This window comes from Anopheles stephensi, chromosome 2 (assembly GCF_013141755.1).
Source record: "Anopheles stephensi strain Indian chromosome 2, UCI_ANSTEP_V1.0, whole genome shotgun sequence".
Lineage (NCBI taxonomy): Eukaryota > Metazoa > Arthropoda > Insecta > Diptera > Culicidae > Anopheles > Anopheles stephensi.
The window spans coordinates 37,619,723-37,643,518 of NC_050202.1; the positions used below are offsets into that span (position 1 = coordinate 37,619,723).

General features: G+C 41.0%; 3 protein-coding genes across 5 annotated transcripts in view; 1 reads left to right on the forward strand and 2 right to left on the reverse strand.

The window, feature by feature from the left end:
* LOC118517709 overlaps window positions 1-3,262 on the reverse strand; it is a 28,390-nt gene extending 25,128 nt beyond the window's left edge. Inside the window, exon 1 of one of the 3 annotated variants that reach the window (XM_036064155.1) lies at window positions 3,136-3,262. The gene's annotated coding sequence lies outside the window, so the exon portion shown is untranslated. Of the gene's footprint in view, window positions 1-3,060 lie in introns of all 3 variants that reach the window. The other 2 variants (XM_036064153.1, XM_036064154.1) reach the window with 2 other exon arrangements.
* A 5,593-nt stretch (window positions 3,263-8,855) lies between these two features.
* LOC118517712 (aminopeptidase N-like) lies at window positions 8,856-12,730 on the forward strand. Its single transcript, XM_036064157.1, has 5 exons — window positions 8,856-9,578; window positions 9,636-9,930; window positions 10,002-10,353; window positions 10,486-11,743; window positions 11,809-12,730. The coding sequence occupies exons 1-5, from the start codon at window positions 8,896-8,898 to the stop codon at window positions 12,383-12,385; spliced, it is 3,165 nt and encodes a 1,054-aa protein (XP_035920050.1). The 5' UTR covers window positions 8,856-8,895; the 3' UTR covers window positions 12,386-12,730.
* A 4,944-nt stretch (window positions 12,731-17,674) lies between these two features.
* On the reverse strand, window positions 17,675-23,794 carry LOC118517713 (vesicle-fusing ATPase 1-like). Its single transcript, XM_036064158.1, has 8 exons — window positions 23,370-23,794; window positions 23,184-23,272; window positions 22,818-23,042; window positions 22,090-22,741; window positions 21,443-21,967; window positions 20,135-20,425; window positions 19,866-20,050; window positions 17,675-19,788 (listed from the first exon to the last, which is right to left on the reverse strand). Exons 1-8 carry the CDS (start codon window positions 23,376-23,378, stop codon window positions 19,491-19,493), a joined length of 2,274 nt encoding a protein of 757 aa, XP_035920051.1. The 5' UTR covers window positions 23,379-23,794; the 3' UTR covers window positions 17,675-19,490.
* Between the last annotated feature and the right edge of the window lie 2 nt (window positions 23,795-23,796).

Genomic DNA, 23,796 nt, shown 5'->3' on the forward strand with positions numbered 1-23,796 from the left:
GATTAAGAGCTTTTTTTGTGGAGAAGAAGTTAATTTTCTAACTACAAACTCCCTGGCTTCTTCTTCTGAAGCTTGTAAAGCGTCAATTTTGAAAGCCCTCTAGCACTCCATTAGTTATGATCAACAGAGACTAACTTTTTTCCTTGGTAGCATGAATTTATGTACAAAAGACAACATTATTTAAAAACCTTAGCAAAGAAAGAATACCAATCATTAGAAAAGAAAACTAATTCGGCTAGCTTTCAAATGGAATTTTGATATAAAACATTTGATCATGACGCACATATGCAATAGGTTCATATTACATGTAAAAAACGTTTCCAGTTTATATACTACAACCTGCTAACAATTTATATGATTCCTTTTCTCCATTCCATTTTCCATCTGTCGGAAAAGATGTTTTGAACAGTAATATCATATTGTATACGACTAGTATGAAAATAGTGTCTACTCTGTTGTCTACTGTCTTACATGCTTTGTGTATATAAGTAATCAAGTTCAAATATAAGATTTTAAGTTTACTATTCTATTGGCAGAACGGGCATAAAATTCAAACAACCTGAATGTCCGACCGTTATTTAGGACTTTAGGTTAGATAGAGATTGTAGAACCAGATAAAAAGAAGAAGTAGTTCTTCTGCATGTGTTTAATATATACTTCTTGTAATTTATTATTAATTGTAGCTGTTCATTTAATAATAACTAAATATTTTCTCATATTGTTTAGCCAAACTCTACCTTATTCTTCTGTCTTGGCCAAACAACCTCTTACTTAGGTCATGCCTGGCATTTCTGGCTTCCTAGACTTATTGACACCACATAATTGAGGATAGTCAGTTCTCACTATGGGTGAGGAACGGCGCCGCTCTCGCATCTACTACCGGGCCACCCCCCAAGCTCTAAATAAAATAGCTATTAACTAACTAACAAACTAGCTAACTAACTAAACTTTTCTAGTTCTAATGACATCCACAAACTCCATCGCCACTTCATAGTAATACATCGATTGGGAACTACTCATAATAATCCATCCAGTGATTGTGCATGGTGAAGAATCTGTCCTATTGGCCTTTTTTTATTCATGAAGAGCGGCCTGGCCATATTGCTTATTGGCTATTTATTATAACATAAAATAGCTAAGAATGTATTGCAACACATTAGTTACATTGCATGGCCTTTTCCATGGACTGGCGATAACAAAAGCTCAATCCAAAGTCGAAGATACAAACAAAACACGTTTGGTCGTTAATTCTGTATCCATAAGATAAACAAACTGTATAAGTTGTTATAAAACAAACGTACATTATCTGTTTCGTGTCATTTGCTGGCAAGTATTTACAAAAACAAAAGGCTTATTTCATGAACAGCAAAAAGATTTAACAAAACCTTTCAAACAATAGTTAAAACATTCTTACTTAACTGTCGGACTTATTAAGGACACGAGAGTGTCCTTACTTGTAACCTTACTGATTGCTCAGTTTATGCGGCACGAGCTTCGAGATACTTGCAAAACAAAACAAAAAAACATATTATTATAAATTATTGAGTGATTGTTTAAAATCCCATACGATGCAACGGTTTTTCAGTTCTCAACAGACTTTATGCGTTGCTGGAAACTGACGTACTGGTGCAGACGTTCCTAGCGTCGTCAGCGCACCAAAAGCACAAAGATAACTAATTTAAAATTATGTTTAAAAGCCAGTATTGATTGAATCAATATGGCTTGATTCTTAAATCAATTCGTTTCCAATTTTAGGATGCTCTCAACGATGCCATATGTACATACATCATATTGTTTTCTATTACGGTGATGAAACACATTGCGCATCATTTCACGGTACATCACATCTTCCATCCATAGGTGCAATCGATATTCGTCATCACGTATAATCATGTCAAACTTCCGCACCGTCCTGCACTAGTTTTGAGAAAGTTGCCCAGTTGCCTGTCATGCTAATGGAATATACAAAGTTTGTGTTGAATTATTCGTTTACAAACAATTTTTGTGTTTTAAATACAATTAGCTAGGCGGTATGTAAAGTGTCTTGACTTATAGCACGCGGTACTGGTACATAACGGACAGTTTACTTACACACTTTGAAAGTGACACATTTCATTCTTATCGTAAATGCAAAAATATCATTTTACCCGAATAATATACAGTAATTCTGTTACTTTCAACTTGTTGTACAGCAGTTATTGCAATGTGATGTACCTATTTAATGCTTTTTAATGCAGATTTCTACCGAATGTAGAATAACATAAACTTGCTGTAAAAAAGTGTAATTCCTTGATTTAAAAATGTTGGTTAAAATCAAATGTAACCATTTTACAAACAACGTCATTATATCTTTTTATAGGCAACACATCTACATATACATATTCATACATATACATGTATGTATATAATATGGGTCACTTCAATCTTATTCTCGAATCGAATGGCAATCCAATCCAATCCTACATCGAGCGTACGAGGCGTATGACCATCCCAGAATCCCTGCGTGTTACCATACTAAGCCATGCGTTACTATGGATTAATGGATTATAGAACTCCGGGTTACCTTATACATAAACACAAGTACATGTACAATGATAACAATCAGAAAGCACTTTACAAACAATATCGTTGTCAATTAAAAATTATATACTTGTTGTACAACAAGTTTTTATCAACCGATAAGAATATTAACATGTGCTTTTCGAGCAAAAGCATTTTAGCGCTGTGTCATTTAAATGGATCGTTGTGAAAATCACTGATATTTATCCCGATTGTTGTAAAATATAAAAATAAAAAGCTGTAATGTTCAACAATAAAGTGCTAACACATTTTATTTTTTAGTGAAAAAAACATGTTCAGCAAATCATACAATATCTGAAGCACTTCACATCAAGTTAAAAATACTATCAGCACAATGAAAGTAAACCAGGAAATTAATACTGTTTTTTTTTAATAAAAAATCAACCTCGTTTTATAGCCAAAACCAAGGAACCAAAAAAAAGAACAAATTTGTTAATATTGTACGATTGTAACTATTTTATGTTGTAAGCAACACTCAACTCGCTCAGTAACGCTATTTGTTCCCGATTATGTATTAACTAACCAAAAGTAGGTTTTATATGCAATGCAGCGCACCTAAACGGAACTTTTTATCAGCACTTTCAATTACTGTTGTTGCTTTAAAACTGTCATAACTTGAAACCACTCCAACCACGCAAGAAAACTGTTTAATATAAATAGAACCACTCAGATCAGTTTGAACAGATAGTAACGACTGTGCCGTACGAAACAACACGCCAACTGCGAGAGCAACAGTTCCGTTCCGAAATATTTCGGATGCCATTCGTGCTTTGGATGTTCATGCGCATTGCGAGACTACAATTTTAAAAGGATATTTTATGACACACAAGGACATTCTGTTGGTTTGCAATAAAAAGGTTTCGTACTGAGATTTATTTAATGTATGTATTTTCAGGGAATATTCTTTCTGCAATCAAACCAAGATTGGCTTTTGAGCCGGTTCCTTGCGCCAAATACTGCGTGACATTCATGTTAGAATCTCATCAACAACAAATAATAGGTTTTTGAGCACATGAACAAAATAAACGTGTTGATCCTTAGCGAGATGTATAGCTGGAGAAATTAGATGTACGAAATGGTAAAAAAGAATAACTTCATAAAATGTAACAGGTGCCTCTCTTGTAACAGGAGTCAATCTTTTAATTTATTTTTTGTAGCTCAAACTTTTGAAGAAATTGAATTAACCTTCGAAAAATAATCATTTTACTTTTAACCAACAACACTTGATTAAGATATGGAGGAGTCATTATCAATCTAAAATAAAGTTCAAACTATATTATCGGTACCGACACGATCGAACTTAATTGTTGGATGTTTCCTTCTCTCTGTCTCTCTCTCTCTCTCTCTCTTCTTGACTCAACGACCCTTCCAGGTCAAGCCTACCACCAAATTACTCACTAGACTTATTCACACCGCGTAGTTGGACAGTCAGCCCTCACTTCGGGGGAAAGATCCCGATTGGATTTAACACCTGATTCTGTCGAGTGAAGACAGGAAGAAGTGATCACCGCAGTCGCCTGTTGGTTGTTGAAACTCGGGTTTTTTTGTGGTTTTAAGTATTTTCAAATTCTTTAACTTCTTTTTCTTTTCTACTACATTTTACATGCAGAAGGGTTTGGCCTGCCATATCAGGCTTCCTTAACTTGATGTAGTCGTAGCTGTGATAGCCAATCATTAAAAAATAGTTAAAGTTAAATATCCACACGCAGTATCCATTACACGCAGTAATAAACAGACCAAGCTCACCTAAAACGCATTATAACACTGAGAATCGTTCTCACCTTTGCGAACAAAGAAAGACTATTTCGTAAACAAAAAATAAAGCCAAAGATTGACTTCTTATTTTGGACTCCAAACCGGAACAAGAAGCTCAGAAAAACAACATTTAATCACAACTTAAAAATAATCATTAAATTGAATGTAAAGAGGACTAACATTTTTGTTCACCAGGAAATGATTATAGCAAAAGCGAGCAAGGTCACTAGTTCTTTACTCGACGAGAACAAAGATCACTCGCGATCGTTCCCCTCACTGAAGGTAAAGCCCGACAAGCTCTACGGAAGGTACTTTGTAATTGAGAACCTCTTCTGGATTGTCCGTACTATTTCGGGAAGTCTTCCCATGGTTTTGTGCTCTCAATCGATCACCAACTCGTCGCGCAAGGTCGAGCCCGGGATTTCGCGCCTTCAGCTGACGTATCAAGTATACAATTCAACTTTTGTTGGCTAACGTTAAAGCGTAAACAGATGACGTAGCTAATGCACAAACGTATACTTTTGGCCATTGAGGCCGAGTTCGTATCGATACTTCGCATTATCGTCCTATCCGCGCACCAGCCCACTAATTATGGTTTGAGTGAAATAAGCTCATCTCGAAGATGAAACCAATATATTCCGAATCGAATTAACGGAAAACAACCCGCACAAAGGAAAAAAGTAAACGATTTGAAGTTTGGGCTATTAAACTACAGATACTTCTCCTCTCCTGGAAGTATCCACTATCATTTCGCAAGACGATCATTGGTTTTGCAGTCGTAGTATTTCAAGAGGAACGCGGCAAAGCGGTGAGCTTTACATGGCTGATCAACGAGCTGATGTGCTGGTCTAAGGGAGATTCTCTCTGAGGATCTAATCTGAGGGAGTAAGGGAGAGATCAGTGCTTTACCAATGTGCACAGGCTGTTTGTAGGAAACAGTGACAACAAGAAAAACAGTTTTTGTACGCAGGTAGTAGGTCGGTAAGATACCTACATTTTCATCGCTCAGGACGCATCTTAACGCAGCACCAGTACGGCACCAGGCAATAGGTGAAAACCTGCCCATGACTGTTAAGCCATAAGACACAACTCCTCGAGGAGTAGAAGCGCGGCGAGGACTGAGTCAGACGATCATCTGATGCAGCAGCTATAGCAGTGGAAGGAATGACGGATCGAGGATCAATTCGGCGAAGGCAAAGTTCTTTCTTGCCGGAGTCTCTGGCTATGATAAATCATTACTTGTCGGTAATGATATGTAAAGAGGATACTTGAATAATCTCACCCAAAATGACGGTGTTATTTAACGACCTGTTCACACGAGACGTTAAATCAACGACCTGATCGAAGAACGAAAGAGTCACACCACTCGCTGGTTGGATAAAGCGAAGTAAAACCCAGTGGATGTAGCAAAGGATGGAGGGAATACAGCTCTGGATCGATTTTCCTAGAAACTAATAGTTCACAGATTGTCATTAGGAGCGAGGCAACATGAAGGAGTACTTCCTCTCCTTTACTAAACATAATATCAGAGGTACTAGGCGTCTCCATATCAATGATCTACTGGTAGTAGAGTCCATATCACCTAGCCAACGGATCACTTCACAAACATATTACATGCAGCCATTGGTGTATAAATGCATGGAAACCGATTGTCCACAGAATATGATTGGGAGTAAGACAAAAAGAAAAAGAAAAAAGAAACTTGTCCTCCCATATTTCCAGAGGTACTGGGCGTCTCCATTTCAACGGTCGTAGAGAGATAATAGAATCCATATCAACTTACCCAAAGACCAAGGGTAAAGGTTTTTTTTTGTTCACACAAATCTTCTTAGACTCCCTTGGAGTTCCGCAAAGTAGTTAGCACCAAGGGTGTTGAATGCGATTATAATACAGTACAACTCCCCTTATTACTTCGTGAGTGGAACTCTGCATTGGACTTAGTCAACACACTCTTATTGTACAAGCGCAGGACAAAGACAATCATCTATTTACGATCAGTTTCACGATACACAACGTTGACTCGACGCACGATGCATAGAATAGCACATTTTTTACGCTTTAACCGTATAACAAGTTATTATTAACGGTGGATAACGTCCATCCGGCTCGAGTGGTCAATCAAGACTAAATTTATTTTTCTCTTAAAATACTACTTAATCTAACACGAACAACCACAGTGCGTACATCGATGTGTGCGTAACGTAACATGCAAGAACTGATTGTACAATAACTGACGGGGCCTTTCACTCTCTATGAAAATATTCTCTTATGAAAGACCATGAATTACTCAACTTCCCTATAGTTCTATCCCCATGAAAAAAAGGTGTGATCATTCGTCGCAAGTAAAACAACTATTCCTACCTTCCTTGAGTAAAATTGTTGGTAATATCCATCAGATCTTTTCGTCAATTTGGCAAATGAACATCAAATCAATTATTATGCATGTCTTATATTCTTCTGAGCCTTTTCTATCATTTATATTCTCTACAGCAATGTAAGAAAAGTGTTAGAATTGTATTCTTAACAACTTTTATGTTCTGATTAAAACTCCAGGAGTAAATTTAGGAATAAAAAAGTTTTTGCTTAATTATTTAAACAAAACATTAGAACATCTTGAAAACTATCGAAACTGTTTAAAAATGGCCGGTAAAAATAACAGGTTGATATCGAGCGGCATTGAGACAATTTTTCTGTGCCCATAGTGAAGAAAGACAAATATAGCAAAAAGAATATCTTTTTGAAGCGAAGTGGCTAGATTTTCCGTTAGTATTAAAATTACATAAATCTATGTAACGTTGTATTGTATAGATTGAAACATATTTCAAGATGATGCTGCGGCGATAGCAGTTTTCATTTAGGAATACTACAGGAAGCAATACGGATATGGTAGAAAAAGTATAATAATTTAAGATTCTGTATTTGTAAATGTTGAGGCCGTTGTGTGTATGCACTTTGATCAACGTGACACTTGCAAGCCTTTTTCGCAAGTTATCAAAGTTGAAAAAAATATGGTAACGATATCCTACTGGTAGTGGCGTGAATTGGGAATCAGTTTATTCTATAATGCCATGCATTTATGTGTATTATTTACTGTAGATTTATCTAGATTTATCTTTACCACCGGAGCGGTATAGCGGTATGTACAGGACCGGGGTACAAATACCATCCGGACCGTTCCTTCATAATGAAGACTGGCTATTCAACTACTACGCAATGGTAGTTAGTTCGTAGAAGAAGTAGAAGAAGAAAATTCATCCATTACCTTTTTTTTTCAGAATTTCGCTGTCAAAATTTCTTCTCCCCTCCTTTTTGACAGAAAATCCCATACTTCACATGTGATAGCAGCGATGGAATAATTCTACTTTTCCACAGTGAAAGAAAGTAAATAGGTCGAGCCGTATACATTTTTCTCCTCCATGATAAATTCTGTCAAATCACTTTGATAGCGAAATTCCGGGATTATTCCAACCAAATTTACCACGTGTAATAGGCCTGCTAAAATCAAGTCTTCCTCTTCCTTGGCACTACAACCTCGAGAGGTCTCTGCCTGCCACTATTTCTGTGACTTTCTGTGACTCAATTTTACCCGCAGTAAAGTAGTCAGCCCTACGTACGGGGAGGCGGTCTGGATGGGAGTTGAACCCCGGCCCTGTGCCGTGTGAAGACCGGCACCGCTGTCACCTCGGCCACTGGACCGCCCCAAGTCACATAAAGCAAAATCAAGTCACATAAAGCAAAATCAAGTCACATAAAGCAAAAAATGGCATGCTGAGACCTTTTTAGCTTATAGTGCCAAAAATGAAGAAGAAGGCGTTGTAAATATCCTCATTAGATTTTTAAATAAGGTATAAATTATTGCCAGAATTATGGGTTTTGATGAAATATTTCATTCTGTCAGAATTTATTTTTAACCTGCGTTCATTACCATTATAAATTAAAATTCATCATTATTAACCGGTAGCCGATGACACAACGGCGCCGATCTTCACAAAGTGGAGACGGGGTTTTAATCCCATTCAGACTACCTTCCAGGACCGCTGGATTGACTATTCAGCAATGGATAAATTCAAGTCACAGAAAGCCAGATATGGCAGCCGAAACCTTTTGAGGATTTATTGTCAAAGAAATTGAAGCAATAAGGTATTAATTACGAAAAAAAAGTCCAACACAGTACATCTTTTAATCTTCAAAGTCTTTTGTCTGAAAATATAACGCACAGAATAGTTATAACAATGATTTTGAGCATTCGCAGCCGAGAAGATTTGAATTGTGTGCATGTCAATGCCAAGAATGCTTGACATACGAATGACAATCGTTATTACGTTGCAAATGGACTATCTCCAATCGTTGAACACTATCGAAAATTGATAAAGCACACCTTGCCCAACAGGTGACCGGTACCTTCCTTTGAGCGTTCTACTGCGAAACCCACTCCAATTAAAAGGTTGCTGGACATTTTCATCCAGATAATGGCGAGCGAGATAACATCATCATTCATGCAACGGTACGATTCTTTGGCTGGAGAGCAATCAGTACTTGTTTAGTTATTCATCAGAAAGGATGAAGTGGCACAGGTGTGAAAGTGCTGTCCGTTGTGCTCCGGTGCAAACAGCTTTACGAATTTTAATACTCTCACTGTCATTCATACATTCCAACGGTCAAAGCGAACCATTGAACTATCGGCTACCAAACGAGACGTATCCGCTGAGATACAATATTGAGCTCATAACGCGCATCCACGATGATACCATCGGTGACGATCGATTCCGTTTCGAGGGTAAAGTTACGATACAGTTAATGGCCACCGACGATCGCAACGCCGCAACGGACACTATTACGCTCAACTACCGCCAGATCGATATTACGCATGTCAAACTGTGGTACTTAATACAAAACGAGTGGGAAAACGTAATTTTGGATGACAGTACAAGTTTTACGGTTGATCCTGTTCGCGAATTCCTTACCATTCATTCACCGCAGCCCTTAAACGGGTCATATTTTTTGGAAATAAAGTATAATGGCACGTTGCGCGAAGACAATGGTGGATTCTATCGGTCCTCATATCGTACCAACGATGGTAAGGTGCAGTGGCTTGCAACAACCCAATTCTCGCCGACCGATGCACGACACACTTTTCCTTGCTATGACGAACCTGGCATTAGGGCTCCGATAGCGCTGCGTGTAATTCATGGCAAGAATTATTCTGTTCTCTCCAACAACGTACCAATTGACGTAAGAGAAAGGTAATTATGTGTAGTTTAAAGTTGAGTTCGCGTTTCTAACATAATTCGCTGTTGTAGCATTATGGAAGGAATGGTCATAACAACGTTCCCCGAGACGCCAAAAATGCCGTCCTATTTGCTAGGAATTATAGTAAGTGATTTCGCTGAGGTATCGCTGCCCAGTTACGCCCGACAGCTAGCATACGCTCGTCCGACAGCATTAAGTACACCGGCAGCTAACTTTATACTAGAGGCCGGATTTAAAGTACTGGCCGTTCTTGAAGATTTTTTGCAAACTCCATACATACTGCGAAAACTTGCACATGTTGCCGTACCCGACTTTTCGCCTGGCGCCATGGAAAACTACGGTTTGGTAAACGTCACAATAACAATCACAGCGGTTGAGCGCTCGCTTACTTCGAGCAACCTATTCACTCATTTCAGATAACATACAAAGAGGAAAACTTTCTGTACAATCCCCAAACTTCCCCGATGAAGCAGAAAAAGAAAATAGCCACAACTGTCGCACACGAAATTGGTCACCATTATTTCGGGAACTACGTTTCACCGGCCTGGTGGAGCTACCTGTGGATGAAGGAAGGATTTGCGCGCTTTTTTGAATACACAGCGGCCCAAATGGTGTTTCCCGAGATGGAGATCGGGAAAATGTACACCATTGACAAAACGCATAATGCATTTCAAACAGATTCGCTTAGCTCGTCCCGGCCCATGACCTATTACGTTAATACGCAGAGCGAAATCAGCAACATTTTCGACGACATTGCCTACGATAAAGGTAAGTGAATGTTACTACGTAATAAATCCTTCATATTTCTGTCCGCGATCATTGAAAAACAGAACTCCAACTCCCAAATTAACTAATTGCCGTGTATTGTCCCTGTTCTTTCGCCATTCATATAAATATCAGGCGGAGCAGTAATGCTGATGTTCTACCATGCCTTCGGTCAAGAACCGTTTCGCAATGCATTGATAAAATATATTCAAGATAATGCTCTACAGGCTGGTACTCCAGCAAAATTCGCCGAAGCAATGCAATCCACAATGTTTGACACGCTACCACCTGATAGCCTGCCGTTCAATGCATCAGCACTGCTAGCGTCGTGGACAGAACAGGCTGGCTATCCTATTCTGTACATTTCTCGATCTGGTGCCGATTGTGCATTGCGCATCGAACAACAAAGATATCTATTGAAAAGCAATGAAACCAGCAGCAGTTCGGCAGTACAATGGATAATTCCGTACAATTTTGCAACTGCAAAAAATCCCAGCTTTCAAGACACAACCTACAGCGGGTGGATCACAGAGCGCTTCCATACAATCAAGCCAACAGACGATTTGAGCTGGACGTGTGACGATTGGATCGTGTTCAACAAACAACAGACGGGTTATTACCGCGTAAACTATGATTCTGATCTATGGCAATTAATCACAACAGCTCTGCTGCAAAATAGTTCTGCATTCCATGAAAACAATCGAGCGCAAGTAATAGATGATGCCATGAATAACGCTCGCTCGGGAAGATTGCAATACGCTGTTCCGTTGCAGTTGCTACGGTACCTGTCGAAAGAAACGGATTACGTCCCTTGGGCAGCTGTTGATCGTAATCTTGCTTTGCTAAATGTGCTCATGCGAGGTACTAACAAGTATAACCTTTGGCACAAATATTGTTTGGAGTTTGTCGAACCAACGTACACCCTCATGGGCATGACCACTCTAGACCAAGATACATTGACGCAACGTATGACACGGGAAATAGTAGTTAGCTGGGCATGCAAGGTTGGTTCCGCCAGTTGTCTCAACAATACGGCATTTATCGTACGAGAGATAGCAGAAAATCGACTGAAGGATGCTGATCCCGACCTGCGAGAGCCTATCTTCTGCAATGGATTACGGAATGCATCGGCGGCCGTGTTCGATTCCATTTGGCAACGCATGCAAGCATCGCAAGACCAGGCATACCGATCCGAGCTCATTCGATCGCTTGGCTGTGTGGAAAGTGAACCACTCGTTAACCAATACCTCGACAGCACAATTTCAACCAACAGCAGCAACTACTACAATCAGGAGCGTGAGCGCGTGTTTATGGCAGTTTACCGAAATGGTGAATTTGGTTTGCAACTAGCGATGAAGTTCCTACTCGAAAACATGGATCAAGTCAACCAGCTGTAAGTATTGCTTAAAAACTTTTGCCAGTTACCGTGTACAATGTACCATCTCTGATATTTTTCAGCTATAACAAGGGCAACTTTGGCGGGCGAGCAATTAGCTCCATCGTCCGCAACATGGCGCAGCAAATCACCAACGAGGACATGCACACACAGTTACAGGATTTGATGGAAAAATTGCTAGAAAAAGGTTTTCTACGATCTGCCGATATGCTGCAAGCTTTGGAATACTCAAGTGAAAATCTTATGTGGATTCAAGAAAGAGGAGCACAAATTGCAGCTTGGCTAGATGAGCAATACCCTGATCCTCCTCCAACTACTACAACCATATCGACAACAACAACAACACCAGCTACAACCTCGACAGTGACTGTAACCCCAACCAGTACATTAAGCTCCGCCAAATCGTCAACATCTGATGCTATATCTACTTCTAGTATTTCGATAACGACCATTTCTTCTTTACCCACTACCATCTCTACTAAATACGATATAATCAGTAATGTTTCTACTTCACCAATGGATTCAATCACGTCTACTGAAAATTATGACGATAACGGTGCAAGCCATATCCAACACGATGTGTTCTATAGCACCCTATTAGTCGTGGTCAGTGTTCTGTTGATTATGTTTACACAATAATTTACAGTAAAGTGTTACAGATTTCAACGCAATTGATGGCAGCCATGCACCATCATGGTGCTATTATTAGTATACAGTATTTTTCCTAGCTCATAAGGAAAACCGCAAAACTCAAAAACACTGTCTGTGCTGACGAGCGATCGAGACAACACTACCAAAGCTAACATACAATTTTGTAACGCCTCTGCCACGACTTCACAACATAACCAACAAATATGAGACGCTAAACCGAGAGTTTTAAGAGTAGACCCGAATTGAAATAAGATGTAAAAGCGATAATAGCCAGTTGTGGTTTTTCTTGCTTACTTGTCCTTCAATAAACACCATTGTTTAATTCCTCTGTTGCATATGTGTTTTCAAGTCATCTCACACTCAGCTTCAACGTTACCTTCAATACAAGTAAAACAGTCATGGAATTTCCGTATTTTTTAAATTTTAACTATACGCAAAAAAATACAGCTTTTGCCCTAAAATTTCCTGCAAAATAGATTTGTGATAACAAAGTTAATTTTCCCAAAATGTTTGTTAATCGCTCCACCTGATTCATGACAAATCATGTCAATACATTTGCGATAAAATGTCTATTTCTGCTCAAAGAAATATATCTTCATAGCGAACTTGAAATCCACTGAAGTATATTTATTTATTTATTTATTTATTTATTACTACGGACAGATGCCGTATTGTCACCACCGCATGTGATGACTGTGAATTACAAATTCGCGAAAAAAAACAATTAAAGAAAATTAACAAGGTATTTCCTCCTTGTTATTTGCCATATCCCGGGCATGCTCGGTTGTGCAGGAAAGATGAACCGTGGTGGTTGTTGTCCATTTCTATAGTGTGGGTGTGTGCGTGTTGTAGATTTTTTGGTTCGGTTCTATTCTTGTGGCTATGGCTTCGATGGGGGTTGGTTTATTCCGGTTGTCTATCCTGGGTCTGAACTGAAACAAACAAGCACAGTTATTTGGACAGTACAAACATGAAATTACTGCGTGCAATGTTCTCCAAGTAGCCCAGCAATGGCACAGCCCGTGATCGACCAAGTCAACATCGAACTCAAAAGCGATCGGCGAATTCCGTCTCGCAACAGCAGGAGTAAATCCACTGTGTACGAGGCTGTACCCGCTGACCACTCCGAGCCCAACGACAACACAGGTGGACCCGCCGTATCAAAGCTGGACTGACTTGCAGCACACTGCTACAGAAAAAAAAAAAACAAGCCAGCCTTCTTTTGACGGCAGTATGAAAATTGCCCTCGAATGCAACTGCTCCGTCAACGTATCACACGTTGCACTACATAAAACACTTATAACAAAGACAACACAACGTCCTTTATATTTTTCATATAAGGACCTCGAGCCCGTGTCCCGGAAGGCTTTAAATGCCTCACGCTTCTTGGTAAAAGCCGCTTGGCAATCCTTATCCCACCATGGAGTGGAAGGTTTTTTTAGATGTCCTTGTTTGGTGGGAGCGCCTTGTTTGGGTCTCAAGGGCGCACTTGTTTATCAATGAAACAAGTTTTTCGTACTCCTTGACAGGAGACAAATCTTCCAAGACAAGTTAAAGCGAAGCGGCTATTAATTCGCCCTTTCTCGTCCAATCGATGTTCCTCGTTAAGTCACATTTAACAGGGATTCCTTCTACTGGACATCCTCCCTTGATGTAGGAAATTTCTATCGGCTAGTGGTCACTGCCGATAGGGTCCTGGATCACCTTCCATCTAAAATCCAGGGCCAATCCAAATTAATCATCCAAACGGACCATCATACTTGGTTATCGAACATAACGATGTTCGATTAACCGCGTATCATCATTGCGAAACCCCTGCTTTCGAATGCGTTTCTGAAGCGATAAGTGCGTTCTTATCGCTTGTCAACTGCGTGAACGCGTGGGAGAGAGCTTCCGGCGTGAATCCTCTCTCCGATCCTGCGATAGGATTTTTGTGAAAGGCTTCGTGCGTACGATCGACGGATCGATCGCTCTCTTCATCATCAGCCTCCGAGACCAACGGACGTAAATATACTCATACTACTAAAAAAAAAACACTTTATCTCTTCCACAAGATAGGATCTTTTTTAGACGCTGCATCCGAAAGACGATTTCTATGTGACGCTCCTTTACTTCGTGCCTTTGTTCGCTTCGTGAAAATACGTGACGGCTGCGTGTCGAAACAATACTTAAGCATGGCCATTGAGCCAGCCACTGTTTGATCATTCCTTTCAGGAAAGGAGGGGCCCAAGTAGCGATCATATGCAGATGCTGCGGGAGGTTAAGGGTCAAGAGGAGGAACTCAAGGATCTCGGAAAGGGACGGAGTAGGGATCCTCGGGAAGCCCTTGGGCTCAGTCGGAAAAGCTAGGTTTTCCAAAGGAGATTCGGCTCGAGGAGATCGCTTCTTCTTGGGCTGCTTCCTGGCAATTTGTGGGGCGGGGGTTTTGGGATCAGCATCTCGTTTCGGGACAGGTGGAGAAACTTTACCGTGGCGCAGTGGTGCCAAAGGTTTGGTTTTTGACTTAAGTATCCTCCTTTGTACCTTTTTATAAGGTACTCTCAGTACTTTTACCGATCTCAATGGCACCTGTTCGAGTGCAGTCGGATTGGCCTCGCCATTTGCAGCTGTGTTTCCAGCGCCGCAAAGGAGTTCGATGCGTTTACTCCCTTGAGAACATAGCTGTATGAGCCGCGTGCCCGCTCGGCTACCGTTTTGGTCTGCTCCCTTTGCAGTTTACGGTACACAGGGCACAATACAACCTCATGCCACTCCTCCCGACAATGCGAACATCTCTGCGACGGGGCTTTGAACTCCTCGGTAGCCAGAGCTCCTCTGCATTTACTGCAGCAAATCTTGCGAGTGCAAAACGGATCGGCATGACCAATCCGGCTGCACTTCGAACACGGCACGAATGGCCGGTTGATGGGTATCCGGAGGCCTTCTAGAATGAGGGCCTGCGGAAGTACCGTTATCTCAAACGTAATCTGGAGGGAGGAGGTCGGAATATTTTTTTTCGTCCTTTGATGAGGGGTTTAGCTCGAAGAGCCATTTCACTTCAAGAACTTTATCCCTTGGGGTATCTGGTGCTTGAAATGCACCAACCCCGTGATTGAAAATATCCTCCTCCCGATAATCGAAGTCCTCGATCACGCCGGTAACTTCAACCAGACTACCGGGGTGCCCGGTAGTGCTCAGTAAAATCTGGATCAGCCGCAATAAAGTTGGCTTGTGCCCGGTCTTTTGCAGTAACCCTGACCTTGTTTGGGCGCCTCCGAAACACATCGGCAACGCCCGGGTATTTCTTAAACAACTGTGCCGCGATCGTCCTTACATCGAACTGTTTTGACAGGCACACACACTCACAACACGTCGATCAGGCCTAAGCGCCGCTCGATCGATAGCACAAACTCCGAGCGAATACCGGAGAAAGACGTAGACAACGATTAGCACGCTATGCGTAATCTCGTTGACTACGCAATTGCACTCGAGAAAAATGACCACTATGTGCCTTTAGGAAAAAAAATCGTAGGAGCGCCTCCAAGCGATAAGCATCCTCTCGCTACGGAAACTGGAGGCAGACTGATTCACTGAAGTATATTCGGTATAGAAATTATATCGATACATAAAGATCGAATCGAAAGACATTATTATGTTGATGGACTTAAAAAGCATCAAGATCATAACAATGCACAACCTAATAGAAAAAAAAACTCTGCGAGGATGTCTGCGGCTACCACACTCGCTAAGGGTGGAGCAAGTCTGTTGGATACAGAAACTCGGTCCAGAGATGCATTCTTCTAACTACGAGTACCTCTAACCTCCGACAGATAAGACTCCAGCTGATCCATCCTTCGAGCTCAGTGTGTTTCGCTGCGCATGGAACGGCTCGCTGACGAGTATCTTCCTGGTGAGCCATGAGTCCGGCATCCTCATTACGTGCCCCAATCATCGTATCCTTCCAGCTTTCACAACCGTCAGAATATCTTCTCCTCACGAATATCACTCCTGCTCGCACACACCGCCAAAGATGGTCGCAGGCACTAACAATGCTTTTGCCAGCAGAGTCACTTCGCCGCAGATGTCCGTCCGATTGAGTAGGAATTGAAAAGAGTAGGAAAAATCTAAGCTCGCGCTTCGTATGACGCTTTCCATAGCGATGTTAAACATCAAACAGGAGAATCCTTCCTCTTACAGTAGCCCCCGATGTAAATGCTACACATACGTGAGTAGTCATTGAGGCACATCGCGTAGGTAGTGGTATTGTCCAATAGAGCTTCCCCAAGCGCGGTCCCTCGCCACTTCAGCCTGGCTCAGCCGATCTGTGTGAGCTGTGTTGACACTTGTGGTGGGCTTACAGTGCAGCTTATTGACTGCGGAAATTTTCTGGCGTAAAGTTAAAGTTGAAGGACTTCTCACGGATACTCAACCTGCACATCTATTCGTTGATCGGCCACCAACCGATCCCTCGCTTTCGTATCGATGACCAGATACGCCCTACTGCTTTGGTAGACACATCACTAACCATTGCTAACATAGAAAACATACGCTAACCATCCTCCTACCCTACTCCGCTCAATTTAGCCATATCAATAATTCTCCCAAGCAACCCAATCTGTCCCCCCTATATACAAGGTCAGATATGTGGAAAAAATGTATTTGTAGGAATTTAAATGTATCTTCACTCACTTGAACATGAATCTAATTATAACACCGTCTGTACACCAGCTGTAATTCAACAGTTTGCATTTCACTCCTGCGTCATCTTTATACACTATAATTTCAATGGATACTATGATCTAACAATGTCAATGGGAACTATGATCTAATAGAGATGAAAACGCCGTGGATATATTGCATCGGAGTAGAGTATAGAGGGCCTATGTTATCCTTTGAAAGGCTTCGGAACGATGCGATGGCTTTATAAGACTGGCTTTATGTGATGCAATGAACAAGTTTTCTATGAACCAGTAACGGACCCAACTTCGAGATGTCTGATTACATGAGAGAGTTACGAGGCCCCTTTGTCTACAAGAAATTTTGTTATGTAGGCTTACCATAGCTGGACGCCAAAGGCCTTTGGAGGAGAAGGTCAGTTGTATTTTTACAAAAAAAATTAAGATTTCAACATTGCTACTGAAAACTTTACCAAAATGGACACCTGACTTATTCATCCTATCCGTGACTATCTGAGTTATTTGGTACACCTGCAACACTATTTTGGGTGTTAAGGACATTAAAGTTGGTAGAAAGTAAGGAGGAGAACATAATTCTACTACAAGAAAAAACTACAATGCATTATTATTTGATTATTTAACTTTATTTTTATACTGTGTATTCTGCACATAGACTCATAACTGACATTATTAATTGTGTCACTAGTAATTGTAGAACGTTGTTTTGCTACAGTAAAGTAAGTTTATCGTTTTCTTTTTTTTAATATCTATATTAACACACTTCGCCATGTGGCAAGTTGTTCGAATAACGATTGATAATCATTTGGCTGAGGTAAGCCGAAAGCACATGCACGATATATTGTAAATAAAGATCGTTAATACGATGGCATAAAACACAACAGAAAATCCGAATCTGTATAATCGGAATCAAATACAGGCATTTATTGTACTTGATTTGGTGTATCAATTGCTTCAGATATATCACTGCAACGATTCACGATTTTTGTATGGAATCTTGTATGCAGAATTAGCTCTACGGTCAACCACAATCACACTACTAGTAATTTACTTGAATACACAAAAAAATTAACGTATAATTAAAACAAACAACTATGTCTTTCTTCATCATACTTTAACAATAGTCAGATTGTTTATCTCTTCTTTTAAACTGTATTGTATTGCAGAAGCGTTTTGCAGTATGTGTACATAGTTTTTATTTCAAGTTTAAATTTACGTGTGTTTGTGTGTCAACAGCTAATTCAATTTCCCAAGATCGATTTAAACGCATCGAGATTAAAATTTTGTATGTAAGCCGACACCGTCCCCCTATATTCGTGCTTCGGCGCTCAGATGAATACACCGATGACCATGGATCAAAGGTCACTTTCAATCGGCACAATAGCCGGGGCCGGGTTATTTAGCTATGAGGTAAAAATTAGTTAAATCAGCCATTACATGGCAGGGCATGACCTAGTAGGTCGCTAAGGAAAACAGAGAGATTTAAATGCAATTATTTAAAAAAAAGCATAATTTAATAAATAGAAGTCTTTTTACTAATAGCTTTTGACTAACAAACATTACATGTAAATTTGGGAATGGTTTAAATTAAATAGCAACAGCTTTCTCTTGTTCCTGCTGCATGTGCTGCATAAAACATAAAAGCCCTATTAACAAAACGACGAACCTCCCATTTTCCTCGGTTCAGCTAACAACTCCGTGTCACAGTTACAAGTGAGCCCAGATTATGTTAAGTTATTTTAATTGATTTCATTGTTGAAATGTTATTTGTTGTATTATACCTCTTGAATTTATATATTTATATGTTTGTTAACGCAAAGCTCAACAACAAACCGGTTGTGGGTAAAATCTTATCTACGCCGTGGCTCAAATATGCAGAGCTCTCCAGCATTGGATAAGTCATGTTACACGTGTACTATGCCTATAGAATATTTGCAATTCGTGTGTTGTAACATATGTTTGCGATGTTTTGTTTGCTGTTGAGCTTCATACAACTGCTTGAAAGAAGCTACCGTTCTACAAGCTGTAATCAAGGACTTGTCTGGGTTGACTACTTGCAAGGAATTGAATTTAATCAATTTGAGATTTGCTTACAATTTGCAGCCTGACAACAAAGCAAATACTGATTCACACGCAGGTGCGTGAGTACTTTTATTATACTGTAAGTTAATGTCCCCATCATACTATGAAAGCTTGCTTCATTGGAGGTTAAAGTTGTAGTTTTTGAGTTTTTGAGCCAGCTCCTGGGGTTATGACAAATAATTCTATCAAATAATAGTAACAAAAGTATTCAGTAAGTGCTGGCTTGTACTTGCTTCGAACGTTGCTCAGTGAAAAACTCAAATCGCACATGTACGACTGAAATTAAGCTTTTAGCTGCGGCATGTACGAATAGGACAATTAAATGCTCATGTACTCTTTCAATGTGCCACGGTAGCATCTTCTATAGCTCCTTCTTCTTCAAGTTTGGACAAAAACTTCATCATGCGTGTTTGAGGATCCATTTGTCGTGCTAAATCGATTAAATCCAACAGCTTTTTGATTCCAACGAAAATACGGCGCCCCTTCAGCCGTTTATAAATTGCAGCCAGTTCGTTGCGGCCAAACACATCAGGCTCCTGTTCCAGGACGGCAATTAAATGATCTGCCGTCGATAGGTTCGGTACGTGCAAGACGGCCGTAAATGCTGACAGCATTTCCATATCCTCCAACACTTGTCTAAAACCAAAAAGAATACATTCAAATATCGTGTGTAAATTCAAACATGTTACCGCTTTGTTTGAAACGGTTCATACCGTCGGCTGGTAGTGCAAAGTATCAGAAGTTTCTTTCCCTTTGGTGGAGGTTTCTTTAGTAAAACCAAAAGCGCCTGCAGCGTAAGATTAGAGTAGCGAGGGCCGATCGGTCCATAGTCTAGCAATCTCTCGATATTATCCACGAGGATACAGCTGAATGTTGAACGATAGGCGTCATCAAAGTACTGTTGAAAGGATAAAGTTAATGAATGCAAAGATTGGGATTTTCATTGTTGCGCTGCAGTATGTACACTGCAGATGCTTATTACCTTACGTATCTGCAGACATTTGGCACTCTCCGTAAAACCAACCATCTCATCAGGGCTGCAAACTTTCACGAACGGAAAGTCGGACAATTTTGCCAGTTTCGCTGCAAGAGCTGTTTTTCCCGCGTTCGGTGGGCCTTCCAAAAGTACCGAAACTAACCCGGAACCTTCCGCGCCTCTGGCCTGTTCGGTGTACAGCGCACCATCTTCCAGAACATGAGCCACCGGCAAGCCCCAGTTGATGATTCCCCTTGTCAAATAGTTTTCGAGAGCTTCGGCTGCCGTTCCAAACGCCTGAAAGTGAGATACATTGTATTAGTTTACCTTTATAGACCTGTTTTTAATGCATTGAACTATTTAATGTAAGGTTTGTCACACAATTAACTTAACAAAACTGTCGATTTCGTCGATTTTAAACTGAGATGGAGTGATGGCGTTGATGCGTCCGCCAGAACGGCCGAGGAAATCGATTGGCAGACGAAGGCGCTGGACCGTGAACGGTGTCGAGGATTGTTAAGTAAGTATTTTACCTCGGAGTTTTAAATGTTTAATATTTTAGAAATAAGTTATTTTGCAGGAAAGGAAATATCATGTACATTAATGTAACAAAGACTAATGAGATATTTTGCGTTTTGCTTGTACAAAAATTGACGCCCGCAGCATCCTTTCGGAGGTACCCAACATTCTCAAACCATGAACCGGGACAAGCGCCCGGCTCAACAACAACAACAACAATCGCATACACCGATATCTCCGCTATCTGTATGGCGACACGATAAATATATTATAGCGCCTGGGCAAGCATCGCGATCAAATATGGTCTAAACATACGAAGTGCCAGTAGCTCTTATGACGATAAGCTATATATTAGTGATGGGAAAATCGGTTCCGTAGGCGGAGCCGGCGCCAAACGGCTTCAGCAAAAAGTAGTGCCAGCTCCACAACGGTACAAACCGGTACCGGTAAAAATGCAAACATTGTGGTCGAGAAAATGCTGCACATTGAAAAAAAACTTTGAACGTAGCCGTCTCCAAAGCCTTTAGTTCGCAGTCAGCTACGAAGCAGTCCGAGCGGTGCCGACTCCAGAGCCGTCGGAACAGAATCGACTCCGGAGCCGTGGCTTCGCTCCCAAGCGCCCATCACTAGTGTATATACTCAATGTGACAGGTTGTGGGATCCCGATCGTCTATCGTACGCAGATTAATTTTCAAGGCCTGCTGCCTTGAATTTGTAATATCATAGAACAAGAATTGGTGACATACGACCGGACTTGTTGCATAAAAACAACACACCATATAACAGCTGACTTACCGGTTTGATGTCATTTTCGAAAGCGTGCAGAAAATCTTCCCTGGTCACCATCAGCTTCTCCATTGCTGCTGGATCAACTTCCACCTTCGAAGCCGCTTTTATCAGACGATTCATTGCGGTGGACTGTGCGGCACGAACCAAGCCTTCCAATTCGGCACCGCTAAAATTTTTAGTCTTAACTCCGAGCTCCCGTAGGTCTACGTCTGGTGCAAGCTTCTTAAACTCTTTCATGCGACGAGTGTGGATGGACAGAATCTGTACGCGGCCTTCTTCATTCGGAAGACTGATTTCCATCTGGACTTCCAGTCGACCAGGTCGCAGCAGAGCCTCGTCAATCATGTCTCTGCGGTTGGTCATACCGATGACTAGAATGTTGTTTAACTGCTCCACTCCATCGATTTTTGCCAGCAGCTGATTCACAACAGTGTCGTGTACACCGGAATTGCCTCCAACTGTTCCACGAGCTTTGCAAATGGCGTCAATTTCATCAAAAATAATTATGTGCAATCCACTGGCTGGGCCAAGCTATATGAAGACGGAATAGAAAGAACAAAAGATACACATTATTAGTGTTTGCATACACATATTGTTTTAAATCTTGATTTATCCGTTTGAACTGTAAAACGATGCGAGTGCATTGTACATACCCTCTTTTCTTCTTCTTCAGCATCGGCAAATAGTCGACGCACATTGGCCTCCGATTCGCCTACGTATTTGTCCAGAATCTGCGGACCATTCACAATCTTAGGTTCGCGAGCGTTCAGCATTGTGCCGATCTGTCGGGCCATAAGAGTTTTACCAGTACCAGGGGGTCCATACAGTAGAATGCCTTTTACGTGCTTACATCCCAGCTGCTCGACAACTTCCGGTGGAAACACACGGGATGCAAACGCACGTCGAAAGATTGCATTGAATTCACGGTCCAAACCGCCGATACCCATTCTTCCGAAGTCCCAATCGGGATTAATGATGGACTGTCTCACCGCCGTAACACGGCCCTTGGAGCGCCCAACGAGATTCAATCCTGAGCCTTCGGCCTTTTCAAACGTAACAACGGTGTTGGCCAATAGTCGGCCAAAATTGACGCGTTTCGGTTCTACAGGACCGCCACCACTAGACCCGTTGCCAGAAGCCATGGCTGCGGCATCTATGACCTCGAGCGTTTTCACGGCCAAACAGAGCAGCTTCTTATCCTGGAAGTTGAAAACCAACGGCTGGCCGACGGTAACTGCCAAACCCGCAAATTGTAACAAGAAGTCTTTTGCCATTTGATCGCTGTCGTACGGTTCGTGCGTTACACTGTGCAATGGAACGGGAGATAGAAATTGATTATATGCACAGGAATAGGATAATTCACGGCAAATGTTTGTCTTACGTTTTTTTCTGTAGAAAATCCACTTCCAAAGCAATGCTGCAAAGGACCTCAGACGATCGCTCGAAGTGATATGGTTTGACACTTATGTCCTGATTAATTGAAAGCGTTGCCCATTTTCGCTGCAGCAACGAAAATCCGATGGTTCCGGAGTTTATTTCTCCGGCAACGGTTCGTTCGATGTAAAAAATGAAATGCTGACCAGGCGCAGTCGACACGTCAATGTACCTGCGAAAATATACCGCAATATGCATATTACATCCATTTTCAATTCTTATACACAATAAAATTGTCTACACATTTAAAATAATCGATAGCAGTAATGGAGGAGAAAAAAAGGTTGCTCCTGCAATTGCTATCACTTCTTACTTGATATCCGACGGAAAATCGCCAGCGCTGACGATGGCTCTATTCTTGAGCGATAATTCATCGGTGGGGCATTTAGCAGCTTTCATTATCTTGAATGAAACAAACAGAAAAATAAACGATGATAGTAAATTTAACAGTTCATAATATTTGATGACTCATAACAGTTTAGTGCAAAACATCACTTACCAAAGCCATTGCGAATATTTAGTTTATTTTGCTTTTTCAACGGTATATGTATATCTCTCTCTATGTATATGTATGTGCCTGGATCTAAAATCGATAAACCAGCTGCTACCTTATCGCCTGTGTCAGCAGAATCAACCTACTGCTAAATAGGTGGAGGTGTTGGAATGCACAACGTTTACTTCTGCTGATTATGCTTGCAAGCTAGGTAACTGTTTAGCAGTGCGAACTATTCATCGGTTGGGGATATCACACGCTTGCAAACTGACTATTGATAGTAACACAACCAATACACTGAGTGATGAAATCCTTAACACGAAGCACTAAGACTGCACAATACGCAACACGGGTGGAATTGCTATGTCCATCACTGAAAAACAGAAAACAGCTGCGCATGCTCCAGCATCGATTGTGGCATGACCAAAGTGTT

Excerpts from the sequence above, each read along its gene's own strand:
- LOC118517712 (XM_036064157.1), top strand. The coding sequence starts at position 8,896 with ATGAAGTGGCACAGGTGTGAAAGTGCTGTCCGTTGTGCTCCGGTGCAA. Across the intron at positions 9,931-10,001 it reads CCATGGAAAACTACGGTTTG|ATAACATACAAAGAGGAAAA; the intron begins GTAAACGTCACA and ends CACTCATTTCAG. Across the intron at positions 11,744-11,808 it reads ATGGATCAAGTCAACCAGCT|CTATAACAAGGGCAACTTTG; the intron begins GTAAGTATTGCT and ends GATATTTTTCAG.
- LOC118517713 (XM_036064158.1), bottom strand. Across the intron at positions 23,043-23,183 it reads GATTTTCCGTCGGATATCAA|GTACATTGACGTGTCGACTG; the intron begins GTAAGAAGTGAT and ends ATATTTTCGCAG. Across the intron at positions 21,968-22,089 it reads CTGAAGAAGAAGAAAAGAGG|CTTGGCCCAGCCAGTGGATT; the intron begins GTATGTACAATG and ends GTCTTCATATAG.